Below are 18864 nucleotides of genomic sequence, written 5' to 3'. Positions count from 1 at the left end.
GTCTAGAGAAAAGAGCGGCAAACCAAGAACAACAAAACCAACCACAAAATGCCCAAACCAAGCACAATGGCTGCATGTGGACCCCGCCACCCCCCACCCCCAATCACTTTCCTCCAGCCGCAGGATTCTGTAGGAGTATTCTTGCATGGGAAGTTTCTGTGTGAAAGGACATCCAATTGTTTTAGCTTAGTGGCGTGTTTGAATTGTTCTCAAACTTCAAAGCAATCTGAGGTTTCTATGACTTCATTATTTTGTAGGTAACAATATTTTTTCCCTAGATTTTCTGTAGATTAAGAGCTGCGTTAAAAGCAAAGCGCTTTCTCTTGGCCCCTGGGATTTAGCTCTATCATCGATGAAATGTGCAGAGCAGGTGGTTTGATTGTTGGGGTGTTGAGGTTGGTTCACTGTAATTCTTCTGGGGGACGTTTGTTATGGGTCTGATGTGAGTGGTGTTGATGGCTGTTGATTTGAGATCGACGTTCTTGGTGTGAGTTTTACAGGTGGAGATGGAATTCATGATCCAGTGACCCCCCCACCATGAGAGTACACACATTGCCACTTAGATGGAAAGCATGCTTGAAATGTTTCTCAACAGTGAAAATTAGGAATTGAAACAGTATGGACCTTCATCAATCACTTTGTGTTTCCTCTGGCTTTATCCTCTTTTGCCTGAGCCACCTTTTTTCCAGAGGGGCTCACAAGAAAAAGGAGAAATTAAAAATCCAAACTCAGGTATACCTTAATGTGTACATGTGCACATGTACATGTGTAGACCTACAAAAGGTACAAATGGGCGGTTTCCACCATTGGCCAGTTGTCAGAGCCCCACAGAATTGGCCAAAGGACCAAGTGTGCTTGTGTTCACTCTGAGTAAAAAATCTTTACAAGCTACTCTTTTTGGGTAACAAGACCCAAGGTTTGAGGGCCATGCTTTTATCCTTGACTAAGATTTCAAAGTCACAATCTTTTATATTACTTATGAACATGCATGAATCTTGGCATTTGCTGAAACTGTCTTTCTGAGGAGTCAAAGTTCTGTGATTTTCTCTTCGTCAGGTGTGAAAGACGACCAGATACACTTGGTTATATTTCTGTGTATTTTGTTTCGTTTTATTTCACTAAAATAAATTCTATGAAAATAAACTTCTTGGTACTCTTTATCTTGCTTTTATATTTTTCTGCACTAATTTTACATCTCTGATTACTCCAAACCAAAATCTACACCACAGTGAGAAGATGCACTTGAAAGAGTGCAACGTTCAGTTGATATGTATTGTGTTGTTTTGTTAGGAAAATTTTTATCTTGTGCAATCTGTGACCAATGTCGGGGGTTTGTTGAGGCTCATATTCTCTCAAACCTACTACTGGCTTTCCTTTTTGTTCAGAGATTAGTGATGAAGAGAAACGTGCATTGATAGCCAGTGTGTTTCTCCCACTTAGTGAATATTGTAATAGTTTATAAAATATGTTGCCCAGAAAAGCCTGGGGTTATCTAGGTGGGCCATTTCTAAATTATGTCTCTCTTTCTCTTTAATCTCTTTCACTCTCAAAGTACAAATGGTGTGAGATCTTAGAACCATGGTCCATGAAAGCCATTTGGCTGGATCCCTCCTGTAGCAGTTAGGAAGTCGGGAATAAGATTGGTTACCGAAAAACGCAGCCTACATGGTCAGCCAGGTGAGGGTCACTCTTCTTTGGCACAGCAGGGAGCCCAGGGTTTTGCTCCATGGTGCCCATTAGTTTGGGCTCCTTTTTCCTTTCTGCCCCTGTCCTTCAGGTGTGTGTCTTCATCTCCTGGCTCCAAGGTGGCTCCTTGGAACTTCATTCCAGGCAGGAGGGGCGGGGAGGAGAAGGACCCAACAGCTGTGCAGCCTTCTCACCTCCTTCCTTCCCTTTCTCCTTCCTTCCTTCCCTCCCTCTTTCCCTCCCTCTCTCCTTCTAAACTTCCCTCCCTCCCTCCCTTCCTTCTTCCATAAGTTCTCAGTGAGCTTTGAGCCCCATTCACCCCCCCCCAGACTTTACTAGTTTCTTAACCTTCTTTGTTCTCTCGATGTTTCCTCAGCATGGATCTTGGTGTCTTCTGTGCTTCTTGAGGGCAGAGGAGGTCACATTTTCCTTTAGAAACTTAACACAGAGTTGTAGCCACGTTGTGTGACTACATTTAAATTTAAATCTGTCGTCTAAAAACTCTTGAGAAGGTCTTTTAGTATTTGACAGATGATATGGAAGTCAAAAACATGACCTTAAAATCACGGACAATAGGGATGAAGAATTTTAGTGACCTTTGCCCTTACTGTCCTCCACCCCACTCCCTTCTGACCTACGGTCACATTTCAGCAGTGACTTTGTCTGTGATGGCAGAGGCTCCCCTTATAGATGAAATAATGCTCCTATTTGTATATGCTATCTAAAGGAGTAAAACAGGAGACAGTTTCCCACACAGGTCTAGAAGCTTTGGTCCATAACAAGCTCTAAGCACGCCTCACGTGTAGGGTTCTCATTTTCTTACCTACAACCCGTCTATTACCGAGGGAGAAAAATAGCAGCGCTCCTGTCAGAACTGACAAGTGCGGTTTGCTTCTTGCCTTTGGAACAAACTTTTGAGTTATTTTATTTTCTGACTTCTTTCAAAATGGTCTGCTGTATTTTCCTGTAATGCAGTGGCTTTGTTAAATTCATGAGCCATTGACAGTAATTATTCTTCCAAAGAACAAAGAGGTGGAAATTTGGAAATGAAGATATCGAAGCATCTTTGCAGTTACCCCACTATGGGAATCCAGACCTTTTTGATTTGTTCACAAAGCACATTTTGTTTTGAAATGAGAACAGCAGTTTAAAAGCTCTGCCCAAAGACATTTGCTTCGTGGGGAACCCACTGGAAGATCCCTGACATCCAGGGCCACTCCGCCCCTGGCTTTCGTTTGTCTCTGTTTTCTGGGTGGGTGATCACTGGAACTAGAAAACCAGAGAACAGTCCCACCCGACATCTGACCCTCTGAATCAAGTTACACAAGCTCTTTGGCGCTGACTCCTCTTTGGCCTTTCTTGTGCTTTGTGGAGTTTGTGCCTGTCATCTGGTGTTAGCTTTGCGAATAATTAGTTATTGATCATGAATAAGATGTTGCAGATCTGTCGTTGTGCTGTGTCATCTCCCTGGGTCTCAGAAATAGAATGTAGTTAAAAGCCAAAGTTCCTGTCACTCTTTGTTAGTGAATACTTAAAGATATTTAAATAGACCAAGGCATGAAGAGTGGGCTTTATTTGACTATTTATCTACCACCTCTGCCTTTTTTTCTTCCCTCTTCCTTAGCTTCATGGTAGTTCAAATATGAGACTTTGCCTGATTTACTTGGTAAAACCAAGAGGTGAGAGTCTAGAGAATTTGCCAATGGTCCCTTATTGCAAAAGGATATTTCCCAGGTATTGCTTTAAAATGACAACCATTTAAATGTTCCAAACCTGTTTTTGGCAGCAAGGATACTGCTTATTACATTGGCTTCCTTGAGAGGTTCTTGGTAGACTTTTAAATATAATTAAGATTCATTAGTTATGCTTTATAGATATTGAAGGCATGTTTTAGGGATATACAGTATTGGAATTGTGATTTTTTCTATGGATTGACTTCTTTATCAAAGTGAAATGCCCCTCTTTATCTTTTGGTTAGTGTTTGCATGGAATGCCTATACATTTCATTTAACCTTCAACCTTTCTATGTCCTTCTATTTAAGCTTTGTTTCTTATAAGCAGCATATAGGTACATTTTTATTTTGTCCAGCCTGACAGTCCTTTTACTGGAGTATTTACACGTAAGGCAATTAAGTAATATATTGGCCTTATTATCTGCTATCTTTCTTTTAATTTTTTTCTTCTTTGTTTTCTTTTAAATGTTCCATTCAAAAATATATGAGGTCCCCATATACCCCTCATACCCCTACCCCACTCCTCCCACATCAACAACCTCTTCCATCATCGTGGCACATTCACTACATGTGGTGAATATATTTTGGAGCACTGCTGCACCACATGGACAGTGGTCTGCATTGTAGTTTACACTCTCCCGCAGTTCACCCAGTGGGCCATGGCAGGACATACAATGTCCAGCCTCTGTCCCTGCAGCACCACCCAGGACAACTCCAAATCCTGAAAATGCCCCACATCATATCTCTTCTTCCCTTTCCTACCATCAGCAGCTACCGTGGCCACTTTCTCCACATCTAAACTACAATTTCTTCCCTTACTAATTACAGTAGTTCCCCAGCAGAACACCAGTAAGTCCACTCTAATCCATACTCTATTCTTCCATCCTGTGGATCCTGGAATGGTTATGTTCAATCCCCCTCTACATCAAGAGGGGGCTTAGATTCCACATGGATGGTGGATGTAGTTCGTTATAGGCACTCTTGGCTCCCTGGTGTGGTGGTTGACCTTCTTCACCTCCATGTTAACTGGCCAGGGTAAGTCCAATAAACCAGAGGGTAGGAGTTGCAAATCTGCTGAGGCTCAGGGCCTGGCTGTCACATGGACAGTCCAGAGATTCAGGTCTCTTGAGTATACACCAACCTGAACGCCAACCACAAGTCTGGTAAAAGTAACAGAAGAGGCATGTGTAGAAAGGTCTTCTCTGAGTCCAACTCCATCACACTCAGGAACACACTTTGTTTTAATTTTCTCTTTCGCCTTTCTTAGTTCCCTTTCCGCCTCCTTTTATGCTATCTTAACTTTTTTTTTTCTTTATTAGAGAAGTTATGGGTTTGCAGAACAATTTAAAAAAATGCAGGATTCCCATATACCACCCCACCACCACCTTGCTTTGGAAAGGAACATTTGTTACAATTGATGATAGCACATTTCTATAATTGTACTATTACCTGAAGCCTTGGGTTAGCTTAGGGTTCACTCTTTGGAAAGTGTAGTTCCATGGATTAAAAAAGTTATTCTGTTACCATATATACAATCTAACATTTTCCCCTTTTAATCATATTCAGGTATTTATAAATATTTTTAGTGCTATTAATTTGTTCACAGTGTTGTGCTACCATCATTACCATCATTTACTAAAACATTTCCATCATTTCAAATAGGAACCATGGACATTTTAAGCCTTAATTTCTCATTCTATAGGGAATGAGAATTTATTTCATCTTTTTTACTAATCAGAATTTCTTTTTATTGTCCCATTTTTCCCTCTCTTAACAAACATTCCTTTACTATTCTTTTAGTGATTATCCCAGATATTTCAACATGCATGCTTGACTCATTAGAGAGCAGTTTAAATTAGTTTTTTTTACCACTCCCTTGATAATACTAGATATAGATAGAAAAATGGAGAACTTTAACTCATTTACTCCCTCTTCTCTTTTGGGTCATTGTCACCCATTTTATATCTACATATATATATTTAAAATCCCATGAGACCATACCATTATTATTTTGTGCAGTTAGTGTTCATCATTTTTTTTTTCTTTTTTAATATTCATTCATTGCTTTTCATCTTTCCTTCAATTCCATGGTTCCTTCTGGGATAATTTTTCTTCTGTCCAAAGAAGAAATCCCTGTAGAGCTTTTTAAAGTATAACTCTGCTACATGTTTTGTGTGTATAAAAATGATTTCCTCTTCATTTCTGAAGGATATTTTCATTTAATACAGAATTCTAGGTTTCTTCCTCCACTTAAATAATATTATTCTGTTCTCTTGGTTTCCATCAGTTCTAGTGATAAGGTAGTGTTCAAACTTATTGTTACTCCTTTAAGGTAGCTCTGCCTTTCTTTCCTTGACTGCTTTTATGATTTTTCTCTTTTTCTGTGGTTATTAGCATCCTTACTATGAGGTTGCAGAGAAATGGTTTTCTTTTACTTCTCCTACATTGGATTCTCAAAACTTTTTGAAATTTGGGGTTGATGCCTTTTATTAGTTTTGGAAAATTCACAGCCATTATCTGTTCTAATGTTGCATTTATCCCATTGTCTCTCTGTTTCTTCTTGGTCTTCAGTTACATGCATCTTAGACCTCTTCATTGTACCCTACATATATCTAACACTCTTTTCTGTATTTTCCCTTTTTATACTTCTGTTTTGTTATTTCCTCTTGATTGTCTTCCCATTCACTAATTCTATCTTTTGCTGTCTAATCTTCAGTTAACCCATATAATGAATTCTTAATTTTAAATATTGTAGTTTTTATTCTTTAATTCCCATTTGATTATTTTTTATGGAGTTATATCTCTAATGAAATTCTCCATCTTATTTTCTGTTCCCTCCATCTTTGCCCCTGTATTTTAAATATGCAATAGTTATAGTTATTTTGATAATTTTGTCTTAATTCCAGTATCTGAACCTCCTGTGAATCTATTTCTGTTGTCTTTTTCCCCTCTTTAATTTGGTCATGTGGTCCTGTCTTTGGCTGTGCCTAGTAATTTTTTATTGAATGTAGGAGTATGAGTATGAAAAATTGAAGAGGCTCCAGATGATGTGATTTTCCTCCAGAGACAATCCATCTTTCTACTCTAATAGGCAGAGAAAGTAGGGCTGACCACTTTAAATCTGCTGAGACTGCGCTGAGCTCAGGCTGCAGGGTAGCCTCAGTGATGGTCAGGCTACTTTGGGCTGCCCTGGCCCTCTGGGATTTCTAACTGAAAGTCTACTGTGTTTTCTGGGCTCTTGTCTCTGGCATTTTCAATTTCTCTTCATTTTCTCTGAAGAAGGATTAAAAACTCCTCTTAGCATTGTAGAGGTTCTCATTTTGATTTCAACCTCCCACCCCATGCAGTGCCAGGATTTGGCAAATGACCTGAGTGGGGAAAATGACTTTGTGCTTGGAACCTGTCCAGGTGTTTGCACCAGTCTGCAGGTGCTGCTCCACCCACCTGCACCAGAAGTTCATAACTCTTATAAGTGATTATAATTGTCTGTTGCTCCACTTCAGCAAACCACTATTTGAAAGCCCATTTTTTACAAAACCAGTACATTAGGTGGCAGTTTTCCATTTTTGACAGAATTCTTTGCTTTTCAATGGCACTCATTTAAATAGAAGATTACCTCTAGGGTAATTAATTATCACTTAGTTTATGAAATTTTCCATTCTACACAAGTTTTCCAGTATGGTATGCTTTTGATTAGGATGAAAACTAGATTGTATTTGTAAAACATCTGAGTTGCAACATTTTAAAATGCAAATGCATTGTTTTTTAGTAACTCAGCCATTTGAAGCAACTGCTGATAAATAATTTATAGGTGAAACTTATTTACAATTAGCAACTTAGATTTGAGTACATTTAACTAGCATTACTATCTTTTTGTTGAACATGTTCCACCCTCTGAAAATTTGTCCAGTTATCACTTGTTCTGAGATGAATGAATTTGTAAGGTCACGTTCTCTTAAATAAAGTAACTTTGAATTTGCTCTTACAGTGTCAGTTTTAAGTAGTTATTGCATCATGTTAAATTCAGGCAATTACATGTCTTTGGGATTGTCAGATACATTGATAGGTTTGAAAAATACTGGTAGGAAGTACACGGAAGTATTAATAGTGAAATCTCAGTGAGATGTGGAGTTGAGTTTTTCCCTCTCTTCCATTCTCCCTCCCTTCAGTCCAATCTCTCTCTCCCTCTGTTTTCCCTCTCTCCCACCTTCTTCCCTCCTGCTCTCTCCCATTCCCTCCCCTCTCCCTGCCTTCTTTCTTCTTTTCTATGAAGTTCAGCGTTTTCCAGATTTCGGAAATGTATTCCATCACAGCGAGAAAAGCAGTACATACTGTCATTTGAAAATTGCTTTCTTTAAAGTGAAGGCATGTATCCAAAGCCGAGTGGCCCCGAGTCGTCCGATTTCTAGATTGCCTCCCATGTTCTCTGGATGGGCAAGAAACTGCCTCCCATTCTAACTGGTCTCCCAGGCAGCCGCCTTCACAGCCGTGGCTGCAGGAGCTGAGGGTGGGGAGTGCTCCCGCCAGGGCCCACAGCGTGCTGTGTGTCTTCGCAGGCTGTATGAAGACAAAGGCGAGGCCGACTTCGTGGAGTCCTTGCTGCAGCTGTTTCGCTCTATCAACGACATGATGAGCAGCTTGTCGGATCAGACGGTCAGGGTGAAGGTAGGTGCCCGGACCCCGCCAGGCCGGCCTGCAGAGGGTGGGCCTCCCGGGGAGCCCCATCCGCTGGGCAGGCCCAGCAGTCTCCTCTGGGCGGCCGCGGTTGTGCTTCCTGGCTCTTGCATCTTCTTACTGTCGCCGCAGGAGCTCCTCCTTGCTTCCTGTGCCCACCTCCTGGCTCCTCAGCAAAGGGAGGTCCTGCCCTCACTGTATTTAAATAGGGGAGAGCTGATGAGAGCGACGTGCTACCGCCACCTGCCAGGGGACCTCGGGGTCTCAGAAGACGTGGAGGCCGAGGCTGGGGCGCCCCAGGGTTGCCATGGAAATGGCTTGTGCCTGTGCACAAGCGAGAGGAGCGCAAGCTCCTATGTTCTTAGTGTTCTCCCTACCTTTACTTACCTGTTTGTCCTCTTGCCCTTTGGAAGAAAAGGGGCCTTGAGGTCCTGAGGCCTGCCTCGAGAAGGGCGCCAGGGAGCCAGGGGCACGGAGGGCGGGTGGAGGCGCTCAGGGCCCCTGTTGGGCCGTTTTACTGGGGCTGGCTTATCGTATATCGCAGAAGAAGCTGCACAATTTGCAGTTTACTGTCTGCACTGATTCCTGAAAAGAACAGGGATCCTGTGACTAACTTGCAGTTTTCGTCCTCCCCATCATCACTGCCTCTACCCTCCCTTTCCTGTTCTAATCTTCTTTTACTGTATAACTTCAGAAAACCTCCTTATGGCTAGTGTCTGCAAAATACATCACCAAACTGATTTTCCAGCTTTAGAGCTTTGCCATATGGTCCGGAACCAAGACGCATGTTTTCAGACATGTCTCAGGGTTGCTGTGACCAGTGGAACCGAAGACATTGACTGTGAAGAAAGTCATATTGTTCCTTTCATCTCAAGGCACCTGTGTGGCTGCTGCCATTTGACTCCTCGACAAAATTTCTTGGTCCTTCTATCAAGTTGTTAGAATAAATCAGTGATCTACAGAGAAAAACATGGTGTGTATATTAAGAGTTTTAGGTTTATATTTTAGGCAACTTGGTATTTCCTAAATCTGCCTCAGTGTTCCAAGGTTAAAATTAGCCATGTGTTCAGTACATTTACTACTAAATCCAGTGGCATTTTGGAAAAATAGACGTGTGTATAGTGTCAGAATAGATAAAAAATTTCAGGAACTCTTAAACTCAAAAATAACTCTGGGTTTCTAAATTTATTCTTACGTTATTAAGTTTGATTGGGCTTGTCTTGTGTCTGCCTGCCTCTCTGTGTCAAATCACTTAGTGACTCGGCAGCTCAGAAGACCTTTCCTCAGTGGGTGTTTTATTCTGAGATGCAGTTGAATTCAGTGACGCTCATTCATTGATGCACACCTTTCATCTGTCAGACACATCCACTGGGTTTTATTTGAAATGTCACCTCCCTTGATGCTAATTTTGTATCCCACTGGTTTGCAGTCGGGCTCTCTCCATACCTGAGGTTTAAGGGTTCCTAGAATGTGACCTTCGCTTTTGCATTGTTTCAACTTTTCCTTTGAGTTTTGCTGTTTTAGAAATGGAAATAAAAGGATGATTCATCTTATATGGAGAAAGTGTGCCTGGGGAGGTTCTTAGGGGTTCAAGTTGTGTGCTGTGGGGGGCCCTGGCTGGGTGTTTGAGTTTCGAGGTGATGGCCTTGGTGACCTGTTGGCCGGTGAACTCGCTTTGCCTTCATGGTGTGATTGTGAATGACCTGGTGGGACTTCTCTGTCCATGAGAGCCCAGACTCTGTGGCTCCTCCTGAGAACCGAACCCACCACTTACATCCACCTTGCAGATTAGCGTTAGCTAATCAACAGGGCGAGAGGCTTGCGAGTGAAGCCACATCTCATGTCTATCACATTCCCGGATCAGTGAACACAATTCACCCCCCACCCCCACCCCCAACAACAAAAAACACATAAAACACAGAGGAATGTAAAAAATATTTTATGACTTGCTTCCAGGAAGCCTCTCTGGCTCATACTTCCTTTAAACGCCTTGCCAGCCTCTGGCTTCCAGACTGCTGGTGGCCAAGACATCTGAACCCACCAGACACTGTGGCTTCCAGCAGCTTCCTCCATAGAATTTGGAGAGCATTTGTCCAACACTGGCTTTCCCTTTTCTGGCCACCACCCCTCAGTGGTTCCAGGACTTCTTGGCTGCTTCTGGGCCTCCTCTTGCTCTGTCTGCAGGCAAGATTCCACCCTCACGGGCATGGGTGAGCCTTCTTCTCTAGGGCTGCCTGGTGGAGCCAACTCTTTCCTTGACCTCTTCTCCACCGCTGTTGTACTGCACACATTGCAACAGTCCCAGAGATGAAAATCATTGCCATCAAGTTCCATTGGAATTTGGACATTTGAGTTCCTAGCAGTTCTAGTGCCCGTGCACTAGAATTTTTATAGGTACCATGTCGATAACTTGGGTTCCTGCGCTTTGTCGCTGTATCAGCAGCACGTTTCCATCTTGACGTGTGGTCGTAATAATATTGTCATGGCTCTATGCCACATTAGAGCATGCACCTGAGTCCATGCGTGCTCATTTCCTTAGCCTCCTTTCCTGTTGTTGAGTCCAGGCATTTGTTTTTATCCTTTCAAAACCTGCAACCAGTGATTTCATCAAGAATCCGTGTCGGGTTTATCTTGTCCTTTAACTTTGGGGTCGGTCTTCTTGGTGTTGCTTACCCCACTGTTTCTGCCTGTGTCGATCCCAGGATGTTCCTTGCTGTCTCCTCAGGCCTGGCCCCTGCGCTGAGGCTCTCTGCTGGAAGAACCCTCCTTGACCACATGGCCTCGCGGCTCAGGAGCTATTTCCTCCTCCCCATTCCTGACAGTGGCCATCAGAGCTTGCTGTCCCCTAGTGTCCTTCTAAGGACAGGGACATCCATCTGGGCCCCACTTCCCACCCGCAGAGCAGTGAGATCCAGCTCTCTTCTTCATCCTCCTTCAGGATTTGTGAAGTGTCCCTGGGAGAGGGAGCAGGCCCATAGCCTGTCACCACATTACTCAATTTTTAAGACATTCATTCAGCAGCAAGGCTTATTCTACCGTGGGCTGGACACTGCGAGTGAACTTGAATCATGCAGGTGAGACTCCTGTCCTCATGGTGATTACCTCTGGGTGAGCAAAGGTATTAAACTACCCACAGCCCTTGGCAGGTCATTTATGCTGTCATAGTAAGTGTAATACGTGATTTACGGCCGATCACAGGCTTGAATCTCAGATTGCAGATTATGTGAGGCCATCTTAAGGCCTGCAGAGGGTAAGGAGGTGCAGTTTGGAAGTGGTTTTGGGGTCCAGGGGAAGTTTCTCTGAAAGGCAACATTTAATTGGAGCCTTAAGCCCATGACAACGAAAGTGTGGGGTGGGAGAGGCTCCCGGGTACGGCGGTGGGCAGGAAGGCGTTTGCTGCCCTTAAGAAATGGAAAGGCTGGAGCAGGTGAGCACTGGGCAGAGGGGACTGTGGGATGGAGCTGGAAAGGCAGGCAGGGGCCGAGGGCAGGTTCTGCAGAGGCCACGCGCAGGCCTGGGGCCGACCTGGCTTCGGGGGAATTGTGGCTGCTGCCTGCAGCGTGCATGGGCGGAGCAGAGAGAGGAAGCAGGGCGGAAAGGCTGCCTGCAGTTCAGTGGGCGCCATGGGTGGGGCTAGCCCAGGGCCTCCGCCTGACACCTGGGGCTGGGGACTGCTTGCTGGTGGAGTGTGGAGAAGGAGACAAGTAAGTAGTTGGACTGTGGGGGGGTCTGATATGGAAGGTGAGCATGATGAAGGGGCGTGCGACAGCCCTCTCCAGGGTTGTCCTAAGTACTTGCCATGCATGGCCTGTTAAAGACACAAGGGTTGTAGAGCACGTAAAATCACTTCCCAAGGGTTCTCTCCTTCCGGGAACAGCGGTGGTGGGAATAGCACTCGGCGTCATCCGGGGTCTCTGCACACCAGCAGCTGTGGTGTGCGCACGTACGCTCATTTCCTTCCTGTGCGTTTGGATACCTAATCCCTACGTGACCCCCTTCCGTGTCTAATGAGGTAGCTGTCTTTGGGTCTGAGTTCTCATTTGCCCTTTCTTTTTGGGCAGCGTCCCGTGTGGGCCCCTCGCCTGGATTTCCGACGTGCTGTTGGTTGGCTGTTGGTGTCCAGTGCGGGTAAAGAGCTAGCCTGCGCTGGCTGTTACATGGTACCGTGATGCGAGGAAAAGGCCACCCACAGACTCCCATGGGGTTTGGAGAGAATGGATCTGCTGCTTTCATCCAGATGGACTGTGGCGCGTGCGATAATCCTAATCCCTTGTGTTAGCTCAGCACTCGGGTTCGACCAGATCTTTCGCATGTGCGTTAGTGCTATGATCCTCCCCACACCACTGTGGTTGCCAGGAGAGAAATAATGAAAAAGCTTCCTAAAAGGATTGGCAGAGAGCGTGGTCATGGCTAGTCTGGGTGTCTTAACTGCTCAGCCATTGATGGAAACAGATCCCATGTCCACTGGCTCTTCTCTGGGATCTGAAGTGAGCTCAGCTGGTGGAGCACTCAGTTCTAGAAATGAAGGGATTCTAGTGCAGATCAGCCGAAAACCAGCCGTCCTCCAGTAAACCAAAGACACAAGGTCTGCAAAGGCTTAACTGTAAGACGGCATTGGAAGTGCATTTGCTCTTGGTTGTTGTAGATTCTCACTGGATGTGCCGGTAGCATTGAGGCTTCCTCTATTGCAGAAGACATAATCCTAGCTCAAGTTAGCTTTAGAAGGAAGGAGATTAATCGATTCATGTAACTGGGACTGAATCAGGTATGGCTGTGTCTAGGGTTAAAAGCGCCTTCCCTTGCCTCATCTTTCCTCTAGTGCCTTCGTTCTTAGCTGTCTTTCTCTGTGTGGGGAAAAATGGTCACCAGTGGCCACAGGCTTAGGCTTTCCTTATGGTTTGTAATCCTGGAGAACGAGAGTGCCTCTTCAAGAGTGTCAGTCCTCAGAGAGAACCCTCATTTATTCCGCATCTGCCCCCTATCCACTCCCCAGCAGTGCCAAGGGATAGAACACCCCTGAAATGAAGACTATAAAGAAGATGAAAACAGAAGCAGCAGCTTCATAATCCAGGGAGAGGAGAGAGAAGGGACAAGAGTGGCTGGCAGGAGGGCGCTGTGACATTTGTAGATGTAGCTAAAGCCAATACAAATCTGTGCCTTCATGAAATAGGTTCTGCGTCTCTTCCTTGGCCGGTCTTCTGGGCTGATGGAAAGGGTTGTTAAAGCCTTCATTTAGGATTGTTGTTTTGGCCGGAATGCCAAGTAGCAAGTAGCTGGAGCTAGGTCCCTAGAGGACGAGACCAGACCTTAAAAATGTCTAGGATGAATTTTATTGAGCAGCATATTGGCTAATGCCATAGCATCACCAAGTGTGAAAAAGGACAATTCCATATGCAGGTTCAAAAAATCAACTCCAGTATCACCTCAAAAGATCACAAAATTTCATTAAAAGTCTTCTGCGGAACTTTATTATGCAGTACATTATTTTTGTGTATGTATTGATGAAATCAAGGAATTCACATGCAGTAGGATTTTACAAGTACCTGAGTAATTATATCATCTGGCAGGCAGGGAACTGGGGAGTAGGAAAGTCAGGTCCAGAGTTTTTCTAGGGATTTAACCAGGAGTAGAGTGGTCCGGTATGAGACGATTAACCCTGATTCCCTGTTCTTCAATCCGTTGTTTTCCCATGACATTCCACAAGTCAGATTGTCAATTTGTACATTACACTGGGTTTATTTTGAAGCCTGGGCCAGGCAGTATAGTTTTGATGAGAAGCTGAGCAGTATTATTCTCCATGAACTGTGAATGTGACACTTTTATAATTCGACTAGAATTATTTTTCCCTTGGGAAATCCTATATATTCCGTATGGTGTACTAAGTTAGGGAAGAGGTAAAGGGGAAAAGGGGAGCCATAAAATGCCTACCTTATTAAAACAGCAGTGGCTTTTCTTCCTGCTTGCATAACCTTTAGATCTGGTGATTCATTTTCAGAGATGCTGTGTTTTTCTTTTGTCTTGTTAGATGATTAAGGAAGAATAACAGTTCTCACTGTCTGATTAGGTAAAACCTAACAAATGTATAATTAGTTTTTGGAAAGGATAATTTCAGAGAACTCCAAGAAATACATGTTTGACATTAAGCCTTTTGTATGGTCAGCACTGAAATGTAAACACAGGTCTGAGGAGGCAGATAATGACCAAGTTCTTTTTATTTTTTTTTCCCTTTTAATTGAATCATTTTAAATTAATATGGGAAAATGTAATTTGTACTGCTGTCAGGCCAGTCATTGGGTGATTCACTGAGTCATTCATGACTGTGCTGATGTGTCCCCGTCAACACTTCCTTCAGGAGGAGAGCTTTGTGGGTGCCTTTCTCCTGGCACTCACTGTGCTGGTTTGCCTGATTTAACAGTTGCTCCCTGTCTTAGCTTCACAGCTGCTGAAACAAATACCATACAATAGGAGGGCTTAAAAACGGGAGTCGTTGGCTCTTGGTTTTGAGATTAGGAGAAGTCCAAAACCAAGACTTCAGTAAGGTGATGCTTCCTCCTCGAAGACCAGCATTCTGGGGGCGGCTGCCAGTGGTCCTTGGTGCTGGGCTTTTCTGTCACATGGCAGTGCACATGACAGCATGTTCTCCTTCCTCCTCCAGGTTCCCTTACCCTCCAGCTTCTCCCCATGGCTTTTTTCTCTCTGTCTGAATATTATTCTGCTATAAGAACTGTAGTAATCCAGATTGAAGCCTACCCTGATTCAGTGGGACCCCACCTTAGCTGAAGGAGCTCTTACTTCAAGAACTCCTATTTACAGGGGGGTGCATGCCCACTAGAATGCGGGCCAAGCCTCTCCACACTGGCGTACACAATTCAGTCCACCATCATGCACTCCTCTGTTCTGACTCCATCGTTTTCCAAATCAGTAGGATGGACAAGAGGACAAACCACTGATTCATTGTTCCTGTAGGCCATTTATTGAAATTTTCCTTTTGGGTGTGCCCCATCCCTGATTGCTTTCCAAGTTGTCCTCTTCCCTGGGGCAGCCAGATGTGCTGTGGGGTCCGGTGGTGGCCCTGGAGGTTTCATGCGCTTCGTGCTTCATTATTAAAAGTTTGCCTCTCACCGAATCTTGGACCAAGAAGAACTATCAAAAGACATTTTTTTAATGATAATAAATTTTTTATTTATTTAAAATATATACATAGGTCATGCAAAATGTTGTATTAAAAATATAGGGGATTCTCATATACCCCATTTCCCAAAACCCCATTTTTCCCACATCAACAATTTCTTTCATTAGTGTGATACGTTTATTGCATGGATTTTGGAGCACTGCTACACAGCATGGGTTATAGTTTGTGTAATAGTTTACACTCTCTCCTATTCCATTCAGTGTGTTATGGCAGGATATGTAATGCCCTGCATCTGTCCCTGCAGTATCATTCAGGACAATTCCAAGTCTCAAAAATACCCCCTTATCACACCTCTTGTTCCCTCTCCCTGTGCTCAGCAGCTCCTCTTGCCACTGTCTCTACATCAGTGATATAATTTCTTCCATTGTTAGAGTCACAGTAGTTCTGTAGTAGAATACCCATATGTCTGCTCTAATCCATATTTTATTCCTCCATCCTGAGGGCCCTGGGATGGTGATGTCCACTCCACCTCTCAGTTGAGAGGGGGCTTCAACCCTACATGGATGGTGGATGGGTCTCCTGTGCCCATAGCTGTAGACGCTCTTGGTTCCTTGCTGTGGAGGGTGTCCATCCTTACATCACTGTCAGCTGACTTAGGTAAGTCCAAAGAACTGGAGAGTAGGTGCTGCAACACTGCTGAGGCTCAGGGTCCAGCTGGCCCATGGACAACCCAGAGATTCAAGTCTCCTGGGCATCCAGCAATCCCAGCATCAACCACAGGTTCAATAAAAGGGACAGAAGAGGCATGTGTAGAGAAGTCACATCTGAGTCCAACTCCATCAAATTCAGGAGCACAAATTCCAAAGTAGGGCCCACTGGCAAGGCACCAAACTCTGGAGCCATCTGCCATGACTGTAGGATTTGGGTGTTTCTGTAGCCCTCAGGAGTACCATTAGCTGGGGCTATATCTACTTTGGCTGTCTCCGAGATCCTGCCAAGATGTATGTAAGTGTAACCCCTCTGATGACTTCCTGACTCATTTTGAAGTCACTTAGCCATATAAACTCATTTGTCTTTACCATTTCCCCCTTTTATTCAAGGTCTTTTACTAGTTGTACCATCAGCTGGTGCTTGATAGTAATCCCTCAGCACCTGGGAGGCTTATCCCTGGGAGTCATGTCCCATGCTGGGGGGAAGGTAATGCAATTATATACTGAGTTTGGTTTAGAGAGTGGCCACATTTGAGGAACATGGAGGCCCTCAGGAGGTAACTCTTAGGCATCTTGCAACACTAGGCTAAGTCAAAATTCCAAGCTCAGCAGGCTTATCAGTATCAAGAGCCCATCATTGGACCATCCTTCCTCACTGATCATTGACTGTGCACTTGGGGGATTGTTGCTGTTCCATTTGGGAATGCAGCAGAGCTCCCCGGGATGGGAACCCAGCACTCCCTCAGTTGTGCGAATTTCTACCACTGTGTCAATACCCAGTGAACATCCGAACATATCTATATACCCTAGAGGCATGCTTAGGGAAACTCCCTCCCATACATCGCCCACCAATGACACCCAACATCAGTGCTCCTCCTCTGCTATAGTTGAGCCCCCTCTATGATCCAAAACTTCTTCAACAATGACACCTAATATATTCAGATTCAATTAATAGGAAAATGAAATAGTAATGATAGGTTTAAACATTAGAAATAAAATATATAATAATTTAGAAAAACTAATATAAAGTAAAAATATTTGGCGTATTAAAAAAATATTGAAAAAGGGGAAGTGGACATGGCTCAAGTGATAGAGTGTCCACCTATCATATTGTGGGTCTAGGGTTCTATACCTAGGGCCTCCTGACCCATGTGGTGAGCTGGCCCACACTCAGTGCTGTTGTGCACAAGGATTGCCATGCCACATGAGCGCCCCCATATAAGGAGCCCCACGTGCAAGGAGTGTGCCCCACAAGAAGAGTTGCCCTGCATAAAAAAAAGCACAGCCCATCCAGGAGTGGACCCACACACATGGAGAGCTGACGCAGCAAGATGATGCAACAAAAAAGAGATACAGTTTCCTAGTGCAGCCTGATAATAAAAGCAGATGCAGAAGAACACACAACAAATGGACACAGAGAGCAGACAGTGGAGGGGAAGAGGAGAGAAATAAATAAAATAGTTTTTTTAAAAAAAGAAAAACATTATAAATTTTTTTTTGATATTTTGCGTTTATCACTATAATAGGTGTTGTCCTGTATGTACAGTGGTAAGGCAATCTCTTCCATTTCTTCCTCAATGTCTTACCTCTTTCTTTTGTTAATTATGACTTCAAAGAGATTTTAGGTCCAGGAAAGTCCAGGAAAAGTCACATACAGAATATTGAGGACACCCATATCCCCAACATCCTCCTCCTTTTCTCCCTTCCCCAACAATGATATTTTCACATGTGGATGTTACATTTGCTACATGTCATGAACAAATAATGAAACACAGCTAATGACCATGGTTTACATTTTAGACCGTACACTTTTATAAATTTTTGGTGAAATTTTACATGGCCTGCATCCTTCAGAACACTTCCATTGCCCCCCAGTTGCCCCCTCATCCATCTATTCTATTTCTCTTTCCTCCTCCCTGCAGGGCCCACAGTGACATCCAAGCTTCACTGCTTGAAGGACAAGATTCATAGATACTTGCAGCAATGCTGAGGGCTTGCACTAGTCTGTCTTCCCCCATTAGGAGCCACCCATGCTCTTGGGAGATACTCTCCTCTCTATTTGAGAACATCAGGCCTCCCCAGAATGGGGGTACAACACCTTCTCACTCATTGTATGGGTCTCCAGCACTGATACGACACACTATGATAAGATGAGCACTCATACACTCCCTAGAAAACTGCCCTCAGTTCTCCCCATTCAACACCCCAAACCAGCAACTCTTCTTTCCTATATTATCTAAAGCGTTTTCTCAACATAATAGTTTCATCCAAGTATCTGCCCATCTTCAACTGCTTCCCCTCAACCCTCCCCTCAATTTCATGGACCTTCTGACCCCTCTCCTAGCCCTAGCCCCTGTCAAGCCTGCACAGCTTCACCCAATGGTATCCCTATACCCCCATTACATCTCTTCACTGCACAACTACTTACCTCCACTTTATCATAGATTTTGCCCATGTGGGTGTTCACCCACAACCCTTCTCTCTCCCAGTATTTCCTGTTAGCCTGTCTTCCAGATTCTAGCTCTCTGACAAGGCTCGATTAGCTTAATTCGTATCAGAGAGGTCATGTAGTATTTGTCCTTCAGTGCCTGGTTTGCTTCATTCAACATAAGGTCCTTAAGATTCATCCATGTTATCCCATGTGTTTGTACTATATTCCTTCTTACAGCTGAGTAGTATTCCACTGTATGTATATACCACATTTATCCATTCATCTGTGGATGGGCATTTGGGTTGATTCCAACTTTTGGCAATGGTGAAATAATGCCACAATGATCATTGGTGTGCATGTATCGGTTCATGCCCTTGTTTTTAGTTCTTCTGTATATATACCCATAAGTGGAATTGCCGGGTCATATGGCAAATCTGTAGCTATTTTTTGAGGAACTGCCAAACTGTCCTCCACAATGTCTGGATCCTTCTAATTCCC

The 18864-nt window shown here is 43.9% G+C and overlaps 1 protein-coding gene across 2 annotated transcripts in view; it reads left to right on the top strand.

Moving 5' to 3' along the window:
- The window catches only part of DOCK1 (dedicator of cytokinesis 1), a 522200-nt gene that overhangs the window by 120661 nt on the left and 382675 nt on the right, over nucleotides 1–18864 (top strand). For both annotated transcript variants that reach the window (XM_058298144.1, XM_058298143.1), the window contains exon 23: nucleotides 7976–8084. In XM_058298144.1, the coding sequence (XP_058154127.1) occupies nucleotides 7976–8084 (109 nt within the window). The remainder of the gene's footprint in view (nucleotides 1–7975; nucleotides 8085–18864) is intronic.

The sequence above is a fragment of the Dasypus novemcinctus genome, chromosome 6, assembly GCF_030445035.2.
Source record: "Dasypus novemcinctus isolate mDasNov1 chromosome 6, mDasNov1.1.hap2, whole genome shotgun sequence".
NCBI classification, from domain to species: domain Eukaryota; kingdom Metazoa; phylum Chordata; class Mammalia; order Cingulata; family Dasypodidae; genus Dasypus; species Dasypus novemcinctus.
Note: the sequence above shows the minus strand (reverse complement) of the source record. Positions and strands in the feature narration are given on the sequence as shown.